Source organism: Amphiura filiformis, chromosome 5 (assembly GCF_039555335.1).
Source record: "Amphiura filiformis chromosome 5, Afil_fr2py, whole genome shotgun sequence".
NCBI classification, from domain to species: Eukaryota; Metazoa; Echinodermata; class Ophiuroidea; order Amphilepidida; family Amphiuridae; genus Amphiura; species Amphiura filiformis.
This window is the reverse complement of record NC_092632.1, coordinates 62,971,185-62,989,071: the sequence shown is the minus strand read 5'-3', so window position 1 is coordinate 62,989,071 and position 17,887 is coordinate 62,971,185. Positions and strand designations below refer to the sequence as shown.

General features: G+C 37.4%; 1 protein-coding gene across 1 annotated transcript in view; it reads left to right on the top strand.

The window, feature by feature from the left end:
- Positions 1 to 17,161, top strand: part of LOC140153513 (poly [ADP-ribose] polymerase tankyrase-like) — a 47,077-nt gene extending 29,916 nt beyond the window's left edge. The window contains exons 29-42 of the mRNA XM_072176283.1: positions 571 to 768; positions 3,986 to 4,260; positions 5,018 to 5,205; positions 6,411 to 6,516; positions 7,415 to 7,584; positions 8,121 to 8,271; positions 8,492 to 8,613; positions 8,874 to 8,952; positions 9,824 to 10,001; positions 10,128 to 10,235; positions 11,348 to 11,568; positions 12,316 to 12,411; positions 13,047 to 13,173; positions 14,014 to 17,161. Of these exons, the coding sequence (XP_072032384.1) occupies positions 571 to 768; positions 3,986 to 4,260; positions 5,018 to 5,205; positions 6,411 to 6,516; positions 7,415 to 7,584; positions 8,121 to 8,271; positions 8,492 to 8,613; positions 8,874 to 8,952; positions 9,824 to 10,001; positions 10,128 to 10,235; positions 11,348 to 11,568; positions 12,316 to 12,411; positions 13,047 to 13,173; positions 14,014 to 14,132 (2,138 nt within the window). The 3' untranslated portion in view covers positions 14,133 to 17,161. The remainder of the gene's footprint in view (positions 1 to 570; positions 769 to 3,985; positions 4,261 to 5,017; positions 5,206 to 6,410; positions 6,517 to 7,414; positions 7,585 to 8,120; positions 8,272 to 8,491; positions 8,614 to 8,873; positions 8,953 to 9,823; positions 10,002 to 10,127; positions 10,236 to 11,347; positions 11,569 to 12,315; positions 12,412 to 13,046; positions 13,174 to 14,013) is intronic.
- Positions 17,162 to 17,887: the final 726 nt, after the last annotated feature.

The window sequence follows — 17,887 nt, the reverse complement described above, 5'->3', positions numbered from 1 at the left end:
CATGCTCACAAGTTTGCCATAATGGACTATTCCATTTAAAATCCACACTACCCCTGTGGAAGATTTTGGTAATACCTTTTGCAGGGGGAGTATGAATTTCAAATGGAATGAACACATTATCAGCTCCATTTGTAACTACCCTCTCTCAGTGGAAGATTCTGGTTGAATCTTTCTCAGATGGTGTATGAAATTGAGCTGCCTAATGTGTCCATTTCATATGAAATTCATACTCCCCCTGTGGAAGATATTTCCAAAATCTTCCACAGGGGTAGTGTGGATGTTAAATGGAATAGCCCAATTGGCTATATAAAATCCACACACCACACTGCCATAAGACTCATGTTCAATCCAGCAGGACATTTCTAAGCATTTTGTATTAAATTCCAGTTGAAAACTTGTAGTTTGTAAAATATTTACATAATTTGGCTGAAAGTGAGAAAATTGTAGCTGGAATTCCAAAATCTTCTGCAGTGGAGGTGTAGATTTTCAAATGGATTAGACCCTATATATGATGATGAGAAGTGCAGGCACCAAAGAAAAAAATGGCAACAAAAATACTTTGTCTTGCAGAAGAGACTTTCCGTCGGCAGAACAGCAACAGATACTCGTGGAATGGGAGTATAACGGAGGAAGAGGAGGAATCCCAGGAGACTCCACCAGATGAATTGGAAGATGTAGAAGAGGAGGAGGAGGAAGAGATTGATTCCGATGATGAGGATGCAGTGGCGAGGAGAAGGGCTAAACAAGAAGAGCAGGCTAGAGCAGCTAGTAAGTGGTGCAGATTTTGCACAGTGAATTTGCTCACTTTTGAGCTCAAGTTACTGTAATTGGTAAAACCTATTCTTAAATACTTGAGATTTTGCATTTTAAATTTCATTGGTTATTCAGGGGTGTGAGAGACCAGATTTTAATCTGTTTTATTATTCTTTATTCTTTCTTTATTGAGGGTTATACTGCTTCAGTGACAAGCACTGCTTTTCAAGCAGGCCCTCATTGAAGGGCCAGATATTTTTCTTTTTTCAACTTCCAGATATTTTCTACACCACTTGTTGTGTTCAAAAATATGTATGGTTTAAATAATTTCAGATTTTTTAGCTGTTAAAACAGACATTTTTTCACAGACACACTCTCAGGCCTGGTTTTGCCCACTGACGTGTAGGACTGATAATAACAACAATAACTTGATTTAAACATGGTAAAAACATGTTCAATACAACATTGATCTTTCACATGTCCATGTGGATAGTAAAATATTACTAACATAAATCATACAAGTTTGTTTAAAAGATATTTACAATGCAAAAATGTACATAAACTAAAATTAACACAATATTTCACTAAAAGATAAAATATATTATAATAAATAAAATATGATAAAAGTGACCCTGCATTTATCCTCATACAATCACAGTCATACTCCCACATGCAAGCTACTAGTACCAACTCACCCCTCACTATATGTAACAAATATACACTCCACTCACCCCTATATACAACAGATAAAATATGATAAAAGTAACCCTGCTTCATCCTCATACAATCACACTCATACTCCCACATACAAGCTACTAATGACTCACCCCCTCAGATGTTTCAGATTGCACACGCTTTTAACATTGTCATCTATCAAGTTGCACAGTTGAGCACCTCTGTAGCTAAAGTTATGTTTGCTGATACCTCAACAAATTTTGATGGAATTTCATCAACACCTGTAGCTTTCTTATCAGAGAGTGAACAAAGTTGATTTAAAACACATTCCTCATTAACATCTTTAAAATTTAAAAAGCATGTCATTGTACAAATCATCATGATGGTTTCTTGTATTAACAACAGGAATCTTATCAACTATACTTGGTCCAACATTTGTAAAATATTCATTTAGTGCATCAGCAATATCTTTAGAATTTGTACATTCACCATTAATACATCTAACATCAGTTTTCTTGTTTTTACCTGGTACAATATGCCTTATGGCCCATTCCATGTCAACTCCAGGGATGTGCACATAGCACCTCTTCAATTTTTTCTTTTTCTGTGTGGTGGTAGATATTGATGAGAAAGTAAAATCCGAAAATTTGAGCTTCATACTCCATTTAGTTTTCCGTGGCATCAATGTGAAATTTAGAGGGGTCAGCGTAAAAATGTATGTCATATGTAAAGACGATGTTTGGAGGTCCATAAATGTATAAAGGAACCATTTACAACTTTGAAAAGTATGTATCCTGGGGTACTTATTTGTGTAGAATTCAAATCTGGCCTCAGAAAACTTGTAACTCCTTTACTTTAAAAGATATAGGGCCCTCAAAACGCACCTTCGTCCATCCGGGACCAACTTTCAGGGGGGTCAAAACTCCAAAAGTAAAAATAATTTTGTTGCCCATTTTTTGGCCAGTCAGAGCCCTTTGGTAGGACATTACTCTTATCCAATATTGAGCTTATTAGAATACTTTTAGCTGAGATATTACCCATACAAAACCCCAATTGTACATTTTTGTACAGTTTGTCCCCCTGGAAAACCAATGTCAGACATTTTGCCCAACCATCAACTTCAGGTATGTTGAAGATATGTCCCTGGACAACATTTCTGAGAGATATTGAATTTGGGACTCGATGGCTTTTCAACACATCAGTAATACATTTGCATTCTCCATAGAGTTGTACACATTTTGATTTCAAATTGATGCCATGGAAAATAATGAGTATGAAGCTCAAATTTTCGGAATTTTACTTTTCATCAATATCTACCACCACAGAAAAAAAAAATTGAAGAGGTGCTAGCTGTGCACATCCCTGAGATTGATTTTGAATGGGTCTTATGTTAGCCCAAATTTCCTTAGAATCTTTAGTTTGAAGAGCATTTGTAAGATACATTCTTTTAGATTCTTTAATTAAGCCAGTTACTCTATTTCTCAGCTTGCGAAAATCTTTCCAAAGAGGCAAAGAATTTTCTTTGCTAGCACGCTTCTTTAACTGGTCACGTTTGCGAATTGCTGCCAAGATATCATCAGTAAGCCAAGGGGAAGAATTTTTTTGTCATATATATATCTTCTTTATCGGTGCATGCTTATTGGCAATTTCAAGAAAAACATTTTCAAATTCAGAAACAGCATCATCAATATTTGAGTGATAATTTGTAACATTTCACACATTTGTATTAGCTATTTCCAGTCTAAACATGTTTTCATCAACATTATTGTATTTTCTATTCACACTATACTTATAATTTTGACTTTTCACCTTGTTCTCTTGACCTCGTAACCTTTACCTATATACACACAGAAGTGGTCACTCATACTTATAGGAATTACACCACATTCACTTACATTGTTGGGATAGGAGATATACATGTGATCAACAAGGGTTTGGCTTGTTTTGTAACTCCAGTAGGTTTAGTGATAACCTGTTTGAAATGAAAATTCTCAGCAACTTCTTTGAACTTCTTAGTATAACAATGTGGATCTACAGCAAGAAGGTCGCAATTTACATCACCAATTAATTAAACATGTTTGCCTTCATGCTCAACTTGCTCAAGAATGGATTCAACTAGATAAAAAAGCTTCATCTCTGAGTTCAGTGGGTGATCCCACACAGTAACCAAAAAAAGCCACCCTGTTTTACGGGCCTGACCGACCCATATTTGGCATTTTGTGAGAATTTGGTTTTTTAATCATCGCTCAAATTGAATAATTTTGGCTGAAAATGTTTTGATTGTAAAAAATCATCATTTTTTTTCCAGATTTGTCGAATTTTTGTGTCATTTTAAGAGTAATTTTAGCCTCCAGAAAAAGAAAAAAATATAAAACATCTCGGCCGACCCGACTTTAAAAGTTTGTCCGCCTGTAAAACGATGGGGTTTTTTCATTGCTGTTTTCTCTAATTATTTCATCTACATGTTTTGCTATGTTTTTCAAGATCAAGTAGAAGTACAAACTTTCAATCAAAACATAATTAATTTATATGTTGCCATTTTCTTACGCATTTACAGAGAGAAAGGAAGCCGAGAAGTTTGTTAAAACAAGCAACGTAAGTCTGACAGCAGTAGATGCCCACGGTAGAAGCATCATTCATCATGCCATGAAGACGTGTAGCCACGGTACATACGAAAATGTGCCGCTCCTGGAACTGCTCGTACAACTAGGCGCACCGACAGACTTAAAGGACAGACATGGTCAGACGCCGCTGGACTACGCCCTGAGGGCTGGGTCTTCAATGATGGCCTGTGCCTTGCAGAGATTACTGAAAATACCAGAGGAGAAATGGGTAAATTTCAATCAAATTATCCATTGATGATTAAACATAGTTTCTGTAATGTGGTCAGGGCATAATATAACCAGTATCGCATCATATTTTGCTACACAATCTAGCCAAATATGTCATTGCTATACATAATTACTGATATACAAAGAAAACTTTGTCAAAATTTTGCTATGCAAAATTCTGTCACTAAATTGAATGTGGTATAGTACTGTCATACTTTTTTTTCCAGAAGCAATTGTAGCAGTTGTACCAATTTAAGCGTGAGCCCTGATGAGAGTCAGTGAAATTCATGCTTTTGTCTGAAATTGAAATCAGATGTGTTTTTTGAAGTTTGTAATATAATAGCAATATATCAGACATGTATGTATATATAGTGTACTTATCAGCAGCTTTTTATTGTGAGGGGGGCAAAGCCAAATTTTCGTCCACATTTGTCAATTTTGCGACCCATTTTTAATCATTTTAATTTCATCACCTGAAAATTTCTGTGGGGGGGGGGCAACTTTCCCCCGGCTCCCCCTGACTACGTCACTGGTACTTAACCTGATAGAGCTATTCCAGTTGAGATACACCCCCTATTGAAGACATGACATGATCTCCTACACAGGGGGTGAAGATTTGAAAGGCGGACACCCATTCAGGTAAACCCATTTGAAATTCACCCTCCTTGTGTGGCAGATCATGTCTTCCATAGTATGGAATTCAACTGGGATAGCCTATTCTCATCTTATCTCAATATATGATATCTTTTTACCTTTAGGTAAAGCCTGAGCCTGCCAAACATGTGTGGTCAGATGGCATCACATGGGACTCAGGAATTCCAGATTTCGATGCAGACTCAAAGGATGTGGTGAAGAGTATGCAGCAAGATGACGCGGGTAAAGATGCCAAGAAGGAATTGCCACCTGTCACTGAGGTTGATGCGTCCTCACAGCTCAGAGATGGAGGGTGAGTGGAAAGAAGAATACCGTAGAATTCCGTCTAGAAGCATATATGCCTCTAAACGAGGGGTTTTTTTAACGAAAGATATAAAAGGCCAATACCCTTCTCAAAAACATTGCAATAGATTGGTCTTACAAATATACATGTTTGTACAGCCGCCTTTATCAGTAATATAGTTGTTCAAACTCCAAATAACGTTTTTGTTGAGTGTGTCTGCCTCTTGTCTCTTGTGTCAAAAAAAACTTGACTTGTTTAGAGGCATATATATGCTTGTAGACGGAATTTTACGGTATTGGGACAGAAAGTGTTGCTTTAGATTTCATGATAAGCAAAAAAAGTCTAGCAATGGACACCCTATTTCTGTAGACCACTTGACATATGATGTCATTGCCCGGCAGTATGCGCGCAAATTATGGCAATTTCCATTGTTCTTTGCCCTGCAGTGTGTGTGTGCATCGTTGTTTGCTCAGGGCATATGCATTTTAAATCGCCCACCAAATTTCATATTTGAACAGTGTAGCCATTCGTTCAAGCATATCGAAAGACCAGTCCCTCGCCTTTGTTGATAAACAATGATGTCAAGTGGTCTATATAGCAATCTAATAGGCTATTCCAGTTGAAATCCACACACCCCATTGGAAGACATGACCTTTATCTTCCATACTGGGAGTGTAGGTTTCAAATGGAATCATTCATTAAGGTTTTGAAATACACATTCCCTGTGTGGAAGATTAAGATCATGTCTTCCATAGGGCATATGGATTTCAACTGGAATAGCCCAATGCTTTTTTTGCCTCAAAAATCTAAAGACCCATCTAGGATGTAAAACATGTTCATCAGTCAGTACAGTCATTTGACGCAATATGTGACTACATAGAGTAATACTTCGCAACTTGAGGTCAAATGTTGATTTATCAACTGTCCAGTGCCAAAAGTGGGTAAATGCAATAGCTGCCATGTGTAGATGAGTACAATATATTATATGTAAATTGCCAAGTGTTCACAGGGCAGCTATTGAATTGTGCCGTTGAAAATGATGCTATTGTTGACTGACTCATAGGGAGAGAGAGAAGCAATATTCAGCACCAGGGGATCAACAGGTATTCAGTCAATGGGGAAGCAGCATGATGTGAAATGGGATAGGCTAACAATAGGCAAGCAAGACGATTACTATGATGACCAAGGGTGTATTTATTTGCTTATCTTTGTAGTGAAGTACTAATGGACACAGTTCAGAACATTCCATATGAAGCGTGTATGACCAAAGTAGATGTCAAGTATGGTGTGTATGGCATGAATAACTTCTACAAAATGCAGGTAAGCGATATATATTACAGCTAATATGGTATATATTTTGTGTGTAGTGTATGACGTTTTGACGCAAATAGCTATGTAGGCCTAATCGGAGAAGAGAAACCACTGTGTAACTTAAGAGCATGTGCAAATGATATGCCTAGCAATAATCCATTTCAAATCAATGAGACACCTACGGAAAACGGGGTGTGTACGCAGGTATTAAAAAGAATTCAAACAACCTTACACTAAAGTTTGTTCGGTTTATATAAGGCGGAAATTATTTGGCTTTTGTTACTGCGCGCATCAATAAAGTCCCAACTCACGCTCGCGTAAATTCACATAAGCGTGCGCTTGTCACGCATTGCACAACGCACACCTAGCGTAAGCATTGCGCTCAACAGCGTGCACACCATTCTATATCAATACACAGTGTTTTGAGTCTTATTTTTTCCACCTTATATAAGCGGAACAAACTTTTAGAGTAAATTCACATTAGCGCTCGCCAGTCAAACGCAGTACGCAAAGTGCATCCAGCGTAAAATACTGCACCCAATATCGTGATGACACCGGAATATTATTATTATTATAAAAATCGGCAGCTGTCTTCAGAAAACTTTTGATTTGTAAACATCATGAGGCCTGCAAATGGGTAAACTTCCATTTTCTTGGAACTATGTAAATTGTTACGAGCTATACAGTTTTATCCCATGGTGCGATCAATTCTCGCAAATATATTTGGGGGGAATTATGTGATTTGTGCAAATTACGTATAGTGTAACATTCGAAAACAATTTTATTAAAGTCAATTTTGATTTTAATAAAGTTGTTTTCAAATGGGAACCGGTTCTAGGATTCTTACTGAAAATTTTAACCCTGATCTGGGCTTTCATTATTATTGAACATATATTCCTCTTTTCAGATCATTCACCAGAAAGGGAAAGGAGTGTTTGTGCTGTTCACACGGTGGGGCCGTGTCGGGGAGTCAGGGCAGTTCCAACGTACACCGTTCAATAGCAAGGAAGAAGCCATCACCGAGTTTTGTAAAATATTCAAACAGAAGTCTGGTAATGCCTGGGCTGATGTCAAGAGGTAAAATACTGCTCAACCACACAACCAGATTCTTATTTTTGCTGTACACTGCGGCACAGCTATTTTATTGGTACTGAGTACCCGTGTATGTACTTACTTGACTACGGGTACTTACTTAACTACGGGTACTCTCAAATTCAATTTAGAATCCAAGCTTCCATCCAAGCTACCCACTGTTGTTCAAGAGGTCTTGAAAAACTTGGTAAGATAGTTGGTCACACATACAGTGCACACACTGGAACTGGACTGGCGCTGCCCTGATACTCTAGAGTAAACCACAAAGTAGCTGGGCAGCAGTGTACCCCTGGGGGTTGTAGCAAGAGGAATCTGGATGTGTATGTAAGGTTTTGATGATAAATGAAAAATCATGCATAAACTGTAATAATTAATTGTGACTAAAAGGAGTTAATTGCTTTAAGATGAGTGTAATAACAACATCATAATATTTGATTATTGTACTAAAAAAATAAAAAGTCCAATAAGAAAGGTAACATCCTAAATGTAACAAAGAATTTCCTAATTTCGTGAACGTTTAGCTTCCAAAGGGAGACCAAAAAGTACCAGATACTGAAGCGAGATCCGTGGATGGAGCAGAGAAGGAAGGGCATCAACAAGTTCAAGTTCAATTTAGAGTCCAAGCTTCCGTCCAAGCTACCCACTGCCGTTCAAGAGGTCTTGAAAAACTTGGTAAGTTAGTTGGTCATTTGAACTTCAACTGCGATACTTTTGCAATCATTTACGATTTCACTGCATCTATTTAATATGTTTTATTTATTTGATGTTGGTTTTAATTGTTGTGTAATTTATATCTTATGTTAATAAATAATTTTGATTCAGAGGCAGTAGTGAATCTTACACATGCTTACTGCGATTAATGCTGCGAACATTTTGCAACCATTTCTTACAGACAAGTGCACCAATGTTGAAAGCTGCTCTTAAGCATTGTAGTGTTGACACTAGCTTGTGGAGCTTTGGGTATTTACCAAGGGAGACACTTCTCAAAGCCAAGGACATTCTACTCAAAATCAGGTATGTCAGCCCCGTGGGCACTACTGCCTTTCTTACAGTTACCCTGATTGATTAATCACAGGATCATAAGATTAATATCATCTGAGCAACCATCTAAACAGTTAATTGAACAGACTGCATTACAGGTTGGTACATTAGCTCGGAATCCTTTGATTGAAGTTGATCAATAAAAGTATGCAGGGCTTCTATTGATAACGGCAGTAAAAGCATCTTTGTGTAATGCTTATTTTGAACTAAAATTGAATTTTTGTGTGTTTTAGGGAAAGCTTAGAGGAAGCAGAAGCAGTACAACAAGCCACATTCACCAATGCAGACAAGTACCAGACACTTATGGAAAAGGTAGGCAGTAGGCTATTCCAGTTGAAAGCCACCCCGGAAGACATGACTTAAATCTCCCAACAGGGGGTGTGAATTTCAAATGGGGTAAACCTGAATGGGTGACTCCATTTGAAATCAACACCCTATGTGAGTGGTTAAGGTCATGTCTTCCACAGGGTGTATGGATTTCAACTGGAATAGCCTAATAGTCTTCCACCATTCACTACTTGGGTACCCACAGAATTAGTGAAGGAGAACTCGGACTCCCTATACCGCCATGTGGCGCCGTCAACAGTGGGGGGAAATGCGCGGAGACGTACAAAAACAATTCTGCGTCTCATCTGAAGCGTCTTGGTATTGCGTGCTGCAATGCGCCCATCATCCATGTCGCGTTTGCATGACAATGATTGCCTCAAGTGCATGCCTGTATCAAGATTGCAGTCGAGTCCTGATTCTCCTCTAATTCTGTGGGGGGTGCCCTATTGAGGGCTGGCGTGATGATCAGGGTTGGCAAACCATTGTATTTGGCAGCTCCATTTGTAACTTTGAACTATTGTTCTACATCTTGAAAGGGGCTACAGTGATTTTGCAACTTTTGGGCACCTGACAAAGGGGTTTGAATTACAACACTCTTTTAGGTGAATTTCGCTATCAAATCTACAAATTGTGAAGTATAAAATTCACAGAAAGTCATAGAGTTTTACACAAAAGTGGTCTCAAATTGGCCACTAAAATTAATTTCTGATTTAAAGTTGGAATTTGGGTGGATTTAGGCTGAAGGAAGATAAGTGGTATCCTATTGAAAATGAGTACACATTTTAAAATTATAAAAAAAAGAGTCCTCAACTCATCTTTTTGAAATTTTGTCTATTTTTATACATCTGCACCACAGGTTGCAGACATGAGTGCCGAGTACTTTGAGCTGATACCTTACTACGAGTTTGCATGGGAGAAAATTGAGCCGCTGACCAATGACGACCAACTGTCCCATGCTGTACAGAAGTTAATGAATCTCTTAGATCTAGAGTTGACCAATAGAATATTACTGGGAGCCCAGCACAGGGTGAAAGGTGAGTACCTGTGCCAAATATTTATCATTGTTCAGGGTGCTTCAAGAGTACAAATCGCTATACTGTGATCATGGCAAGAATTGTTAATTTTTTGTTACGTTTAATCATCAATCGTTTTTCCCATAGATTTGAACCCGCTGGACTATGTGTATCGCAGCCTTGAGTGCCAGATGCAGCTGCTTGATGAAAACAGTACAGAAGCACAGCTTATCCTTCAACACATCCAAAATACTAGTAAGTTTTTAAAATGTGTCCAGAAAAATGACTTGTTCTGAAGGTGTTCTTATGGCTATCCCCAGCACGTTAACCATGGTTTCAATATTTGGCATATTCGCTTGTTAGTCCCCAGCAAAGAACTGGTGTGATTATTTGGGATTTTAGCAGCATCTTTTTTATAGATACAGATATCCACAAAAAAAGATTATTTACACAATTTTAGTTGATTTGGACATTGGATATGCACATAATACGATGTATAGCGGTACCCCATAGGCCACTTTCAACAGACTGAAAATACAAATGGGACCTTGTCTTTGTCATACTAACGAATCTGCAAGAAATCTTAACACACTGAGAATATGTCATCATAGGTTTCTGATGGTATAAAAATCTCAACTTTGTGGATTAAGATCGGGGTGTATGAGGATGTGGATCATGAAGTGCCCCTTTAAGGTTATTAATTATTTTAAACTGTTGTGATTTGGTAGTTCGCAGCATCTAACGAATGGTAGTGAGCTTTGGCAAAAACTGCATTACTCAATTCATAGCGAGCGTGTAGAAGAATTAAAATATCACATATATACTTTTATAGGTGCTGCGGTTCTTGAGTTACGTTGTAAAGAGGGCTGAAACAACACTTTTGTAAAACGTACATAACTCGTTAACAACAATAAATTAAGCAAGTTTGCAATGTATACGATTTGTAGAATGAACTTTTGCAAAACATCAAGGTGTTAATTTTCAATAATATATTGATCTAGATAATCAAAATCGATTTTTAGGTTGCTTCGACCAACAATACCTCGTCTACCCTTAAGAGAGTCAATTAGAACAGGTGATAAGATTGAAATGATAAATGAACATCAACCAAAAACAGGATGAAGATAGTTGGCTATTCCAGTTTAAAATCCATACTTCCCCTATAAAAGACATGACCTTAACCTCACACACAGGGAGTGAATGGGGTTACCTGAATGGGTGACTCCATCTGAAATCCATACCCCTGTGTAGGAGAGTAAGGTCATGTCTTTAATAGGGGGTGTATGGATTTCACCTGAATTAGCCCAAAAGTAGAGAAAGTGATTTGTTAAGCATGTGTAATTAAAAATTTCTTGTCAAATTTGCAGAAGAGGAGAAGAACAGATGGTCTTCGCCGAAAGAAACCAACATCAAATCCATATTCCGCATATCACGCAAGGGGGAGGAAGATCGCTTAGCGGCATGTAACCTTGACAACCACATGTTACTATGGCATGGTAGCAGTCCCACCAATCTTGTCAGTATACTCAGGAGAGGCTTGCTCGTTACGCCACCAGAGGCGCCGATCACAGGCTTTAGGTTTGGCAGAGTGAGTCGCACTTTAAATAGAATTAATTCTTTTCTACAAAAACTGGAATTATGTCGACACAGTGTAAATTTGTGATCTCAAACAGTTCAATGCATTTTTGTTTGTTTTTATGTTGAGAAAAATATAGCTAACATTCAAAGAACCATAAACTTGAAACTGATACATTTTACTCGATTCATTATTTCTTTTTACCAAATGGTTTTAATTTAGTTTTCAAATTATTGACTAATTCATTCATTTATGTTGAAGGTTGTGTGTTTTAGAGACATGTTAGTAACATTAATTTTCTAAAATATATAAAACCCTTGGTGTAAAATAGTATCTAACTACAAATAAAACAAAATATTTTTCCTGATCAATGGCCTTGATTACTCTTACTTTGATATGTTTTTTGATATTTGAAGTAAAACTCTTGTTATCAGCATGGAGGCAAGAAAGCCACTCGATAACACCTTAACAACCTAAGAGTAACTGGACAGCATACTCAATGGGCTAATTCAGTTGAAATCCATATACACCTTATATGGAAGATATGCCCTTAATCTTGCACACAGGGAGTGTGAATTTCAAATTGGGCTACCTGAATGGATGGCTCCATTTGAAATCTACACCCCCTGTGTGGGAGATTAAAGTTATGTCTTCCATAACGGGGGTATGGATTTCAACTGGAACAGTCCAAAGAATATCCTTTTAATTTGATTTGGGTTTCGTCACTATACGTTTTTATCAATAATTTTTGTCATGCAGGGTATCTACACAGCTGATTCCTTCGCCAAGAGTATAGACTACTGCGACTCATACCACAATCTAGAGTCTGATGTCAAGTACATGTTACTCTGTGAGGTAGGTTTGAGTTGATTTGTAGGGGTTTGACAACCATGGATAACCCCCTAAAGAGCACCCCTCTGAAGGATGGAATTCACTCATGGTTCTTATACCCAGCTCTAAATATAGCTCCATATGCTGTGGCAAGTTCAATTCAATTTCCCAAAACTTGCAGCAAGAGCAATAGGAATTGTCTTGCTTCCTCATATATATAAAATTAGCACTACCGGTGTGAGACCACTCTCTCTTCAGAACTTGCAGAATGTGGAACTTATTTCTGCAACAAAGTCGAGCTTGTAAAATGTCTGTCGGGCTTGTATTGTAAAGAGTTACGAACCTGACTGGTTAGTGCCTCAAAATGTTAAGGTCCAGCCCTGAATATTAAGGGCTGCTCATATTGAAATTCCCTTACACAGGAAGGTGTGCGCCATCCTGCAGCTTTCCTGTGCTAGCCTTCTTTTTGTTAAAATCCTGGGCAGGGTGTATCACTGATGCATATAATCCATCCGCTTTATGACCGAGCTTTCCTGAGGCGCGCGCTTAGCGAGGGGAATCCTGCCTTCTTTCTGTGTGAAAACGTGGTAGGGTATTTCAATATGAGCCCTAAGAACATTCTTGGAGAGGTATATAATGCTTTCATATATGTTTTACAGGTTGCTTTGGGCAAGGTAGATGAGCAGAAAGATGACTTTACTACAGAGCTGAGACCAGCATTCAATAGCATCAAAGGTTGTGGAACACACTTCCCTGATCCAAGACACAACTTACTACTGCCATCAGGTAAGGCTGCACATATCTATACTGAACATCAAAATGTCGTTGTGTGGTAATATTGTAGGAGCAACATTAGAATAGTGGGCGCCACCCTAGTCATTAGTCTAATCCAAGCTCTTATCTTTTAATCCTGATCCTAACCCTAAAACCTAATCCCAAAACCTAATCTTAGCCCTAATCTCTTGGGGTGGGGACAGGTATTCTGAAGTCTCGCCTAATTCTGCAGCCCATAGATGCAAATGTGATTGAATTGCATGTTAATTTCACTTTCCACAAGTAAATTAAATTACTTGTCCAATGTAGGATCTCAAACCAATCAAGGCCGGTCGACTGCATATCCATCAGTACACGCTTTTCAATACGGAATAAATGCTAACCTCATCGTGACATCATCCAAGCAGCAAATTTCATTTCCCATTGAAAAAGCGTGTATTGACGGATATGCAGTTTACCGTTCTGTAAGACTTACCTCAAAGTTTCTGTCACAACATAGATCTTCACCAGGAGACTGCCAACCTTAGGTCAGGGGTCAGTGACATTTTTAAGACACTTGACTTGGGTCATGCCCCGGGGGTCATGCACTCTTGGCACTGTGTATGTGCCCTGTTGTGGTGGCTAGTCTGTTGCCTACTTCATGCCCCATAGTATCTTACATTCTGGTCAGGGAGTTTGACTTTGTCTAACTCAACTTAGTATCCCAGTGATTCAATATGTATGTGCTAAGAGATTTTCCCACCTTAAATGGTGTTCAGAAGGTGATGATATATGAACCTGATTTTCAAAGATCTATCAGCGATGGCAATGTATGATTCTAATCTATTAATTTTTTTTTAAATTTTGACCTAGGTGCCAACCTTCCCCTTGGCAAGCTGACCAGAGGACCCTATCGTCAACTAGAACAGAATGAATATATTGTGTACAAATCTGAACAAGTGTGTTTGCGGTACCTTGTCGTCTGCGAGTAGGCAATATCCCGTCGTCTGCTAGGTCGTCTGTGAGTAGGCAATATCCGTCGTCTGCTAGAAGATTTATCATGTTTTTTTTGTCTGTGAGTAGGTGTTGTAGTATCGTCTGGGAGTTGGAGATGCTTGATGAATGCCAGAATTGAATTTCCCAAAAGTAATTTGTTCAGATGAACGTTTTTGGATGAGACTATAGAATCAATCATAAATAAGTTTACAGTTTAGAAGAAGTGTCAAACTCTACACTTGAACAACTTTACAAAAATAACTGAAATGTGTTTTTATAAGTAGTATCTGAGCTGGTATTCTTGGATGATGACCGTTGTGTAATAAATGTTATTATTAGCAGAATGTTTTCTAAAAAATTTGTATTTCTCAATCTAGTGTATAAAAATTGTAATTGCCAATGATAGTGAATTGAAGGGGATGTGTTTCTCTTCCTGATATTGTCTTGAGTATGTGGTATGTATGTAGAGCGACAGATACGAGAGTATTGTAATCATCGTAATTTTGCTCAATTGTTGATATTTTTCATATGAGGTTCAATTATTGAAAGTGATATTCTGAATAATGGAGAAGTGTTATTATTAAATACAAGACATTAAAATTCAAAGAATTTTCTGGATAGGTTTGAGAAATAAAATATCAGTATTTTTATAGGCCAGATAATTTTTTTTACCTGGATGTCAATATATTTTGAAAGAGAAAGCCAGGTAAAATGTACTTCGAAATGCAATAGGGTTATGCACAAAAATGTCACGTCGAAATATGGTCATCAAGTTTTTAAAATCTTTTGTCGGTTTGATGTATAAATTTTCACAAGAGCGTAAGTGGAATTTTTTGGAATGTAAATCATGTGGAGAAAACATCCAAATAATTTCATGTTGAAAACAAATTTGTACCTATTTTTAGAGTAGAATTTAGACCATAGACTTAGGTGTGACGATGATGATGATGTTGTTCTTATTATTCTACATTTTGAATAATTGTTCCAGAGATGTCTGGATATATTAGAAGCAGGCCGTAATTTGGAAGCAGTTTTTAACAACATGGGGAATTGGACTATTCGATTTAAAATCCACACCACCCCTGTGGAAGATTTTGGCAATATCTCCCACAGGGGAGTATGAATTTCAAATGGAATTAACACATTAGCAGCTCCATTTGAAACTCACTCGCCCTCAGAGGAAGATTCTGGTTGAATTTTTCTGAGAGGGTATATGAAATTAAAATGGAGCAGGCTAAAGTTTTCATTCCATCTGAAATTTATACTCTCTCTGTGACAGATATTTCCAAAACCATCCACAGAGGTAGTGTGGATTTTAAATAGAATAGCCCATTTGGAGTGAATTATGTGGTTGTCTGATTTGTTTTCTTAATTTTAAATGCATATCAGTGCAAGTCATTTTGTGTAATGGGGGGGGGGGTGAACATTTATGATACCAATTGTATTGGAAACTGACTGAAATACAATTACCACTTTTTTAAATGTCAGGATATCTGATGTATTTGCCATGAAATGATAACTTCCAAATGGCATGTATGTGTCACAGGGGTAAAATATGTGTTTTATAGTTTGTTCGAGATTTGTGTGCTCTCTCTCTCTCTATTTATCATTTTGGCTGAAATTCCATTAGTACAGAAATGTATTGCAGTTTTTGTTATAGTCTAGGATGTGATCTAGCAAAAATGACTCATTCATAATGCGAGATCTTTTCCTCATTTGATATTCTTGGCAGCTATATTTTGCTGATAGTTCCACAGAAGTTGAAAATTCAAAGCTCCATTTATCTGTTTTATGCAGTGTCGGAACCAGTGGGGGTAGGGGGAGTGACTCTGTCAAAATAAGAAATTGGGGGAAAATTTCCACTTGTAGGCCATAAATGCCAAATTTTAGGCAACATTTTGGCTATTCCTTCAAAGTTTCTTGCCCCCCCCCCAAAAAAAAATAAAGGTTCTGCGCCACCACTGGTTTTATGTATCTATATGTTTGCACACAAGTGACATTACTGTTAAGAAATTGTGGTTGCTAAGTTTTTTATAAAAGTATTTTCAGCCAATGTTTAAATGTTAACCACCGAAGTATGTTCTTATGCTACTGCGTAGTTTTGCCCCCAGTCAATTTTACTTGTTTTTTTATACATGTCAAACGGGTCCCTCTTATTAATGTTTAATAAGTTGATAATTGTGTGTGTATGGAACAATTTCATGTTTGATACATAAATGTGTATAAAACTTTGGATTTTATCAGTCAACAGATGTGCAACAAATTTTAATTTGAAGTTTGTGATCAAGTTGTACTTTTTAACTTTTAAAATTTCAAGAATCCTCCCTAACTTCTAAATGTTTATGATGTTATTTGAAAATAAATGTTAGTGGAATTTCAACTGAAATATGAATATTGTTTTCAATCCCTCTTTTATCACCAATGGTTAATGGTTTGTAATTGTATTAAATGAAAGTTTTTAGAAATTGTCAAAATGAAAAGGCAGTGCCACGATCTATGTAATGTTGTTGACTGTATTGGTATGGTACCGTCAAGCACACATAATAGAATGTATTGTACAGAGTAAATTCAAAGTTGGATAAAAGTGTATTTTGCTTAAATACATAGGCAAAAAACAATGTTGATGTGTAAAATGCATATTGTACAGTGTGTAATAAACATTGTAATACTTTGTGTTTATTACACATGAATTTTTAGGAATTAGTAGGACGTATAAGGTTGGCTTGTAATGGTCGAAGAATAGATTGTGTATTTGGTTTTTAAAAAAGTGATATCATGTGCAGGGCTTAACAAATAACTCGTCTGCTGTTCCAGTTTGGACCAGTTTGGCAATTGAGTTGGCTGGATTTTACAACTTGCCCGTCAGCATTTACAGCTTACCGGGGGGAGGGGTACTCAAGTTTGGTTTTGGTAGGGACGTGCCGCTGAGAATTTGAAAGTGGACCCATAAATATACCAATTTTTCAAGAAATTTGGACCCATTGATACCAAAAGTCAAAATTTTCGGCCGAATTTAACCCAGATTGCCTTAGTTTTTACAAATTAGATTAGGGGAAAATTTGGCTCTTTTCTGAAAAAAAATTTAGAAAAAAGGACCCATTCGTATACCAAAAGGCTGAAAATGCTACCCATATTTGCGGCACCTCCCCGTATGGTCATTTGTACTGAGTACCCCCGGCAGCTTACCCAAGGCATTTACAAACTGGATTTTTGCCAATGGACAAGTGCTTAATTTGAGCCTGTGGCATTGGTCATTCTTACATATCACTTAGTTTGTAGTCCTTGCTTGTCTTCATCTGAGCTATACTATGCTCATATGAGGGATTGTGAGGTTTCTGAAGTTTTGGAATTTTGCTAAATTAAACCGATTCATATCTTTGGTATTTTGGCAAATAAGTATCTGATTGTTGCATATGCATTGCATCGTCAGTCATAAAGGATTGTCCATGACTGAGTAATCATGTGGAATTAGAAGTCCAAAATAACGACTGCTGGATCTATTGGAAGTTGGCAATTCAATGACCATCGTTTGCAGATAATTGGCAAACCGGTCATTCTTCCAGTTGCAAGGATAGGCATGTACTGAGTAAACATGCACCTCTCAATAAGGAGGCAAAAAAAAATCTGTTCTACGGGCCTGACCGACCCAGGATTTGTGTTTTGGAGATGTTTTTTTTGTTCCTAAAATCATGTAAAATCAGCCGTTTTGGGGCCAAAATTTATTTTTATTTTTTTCTGATTTTTCAGATTT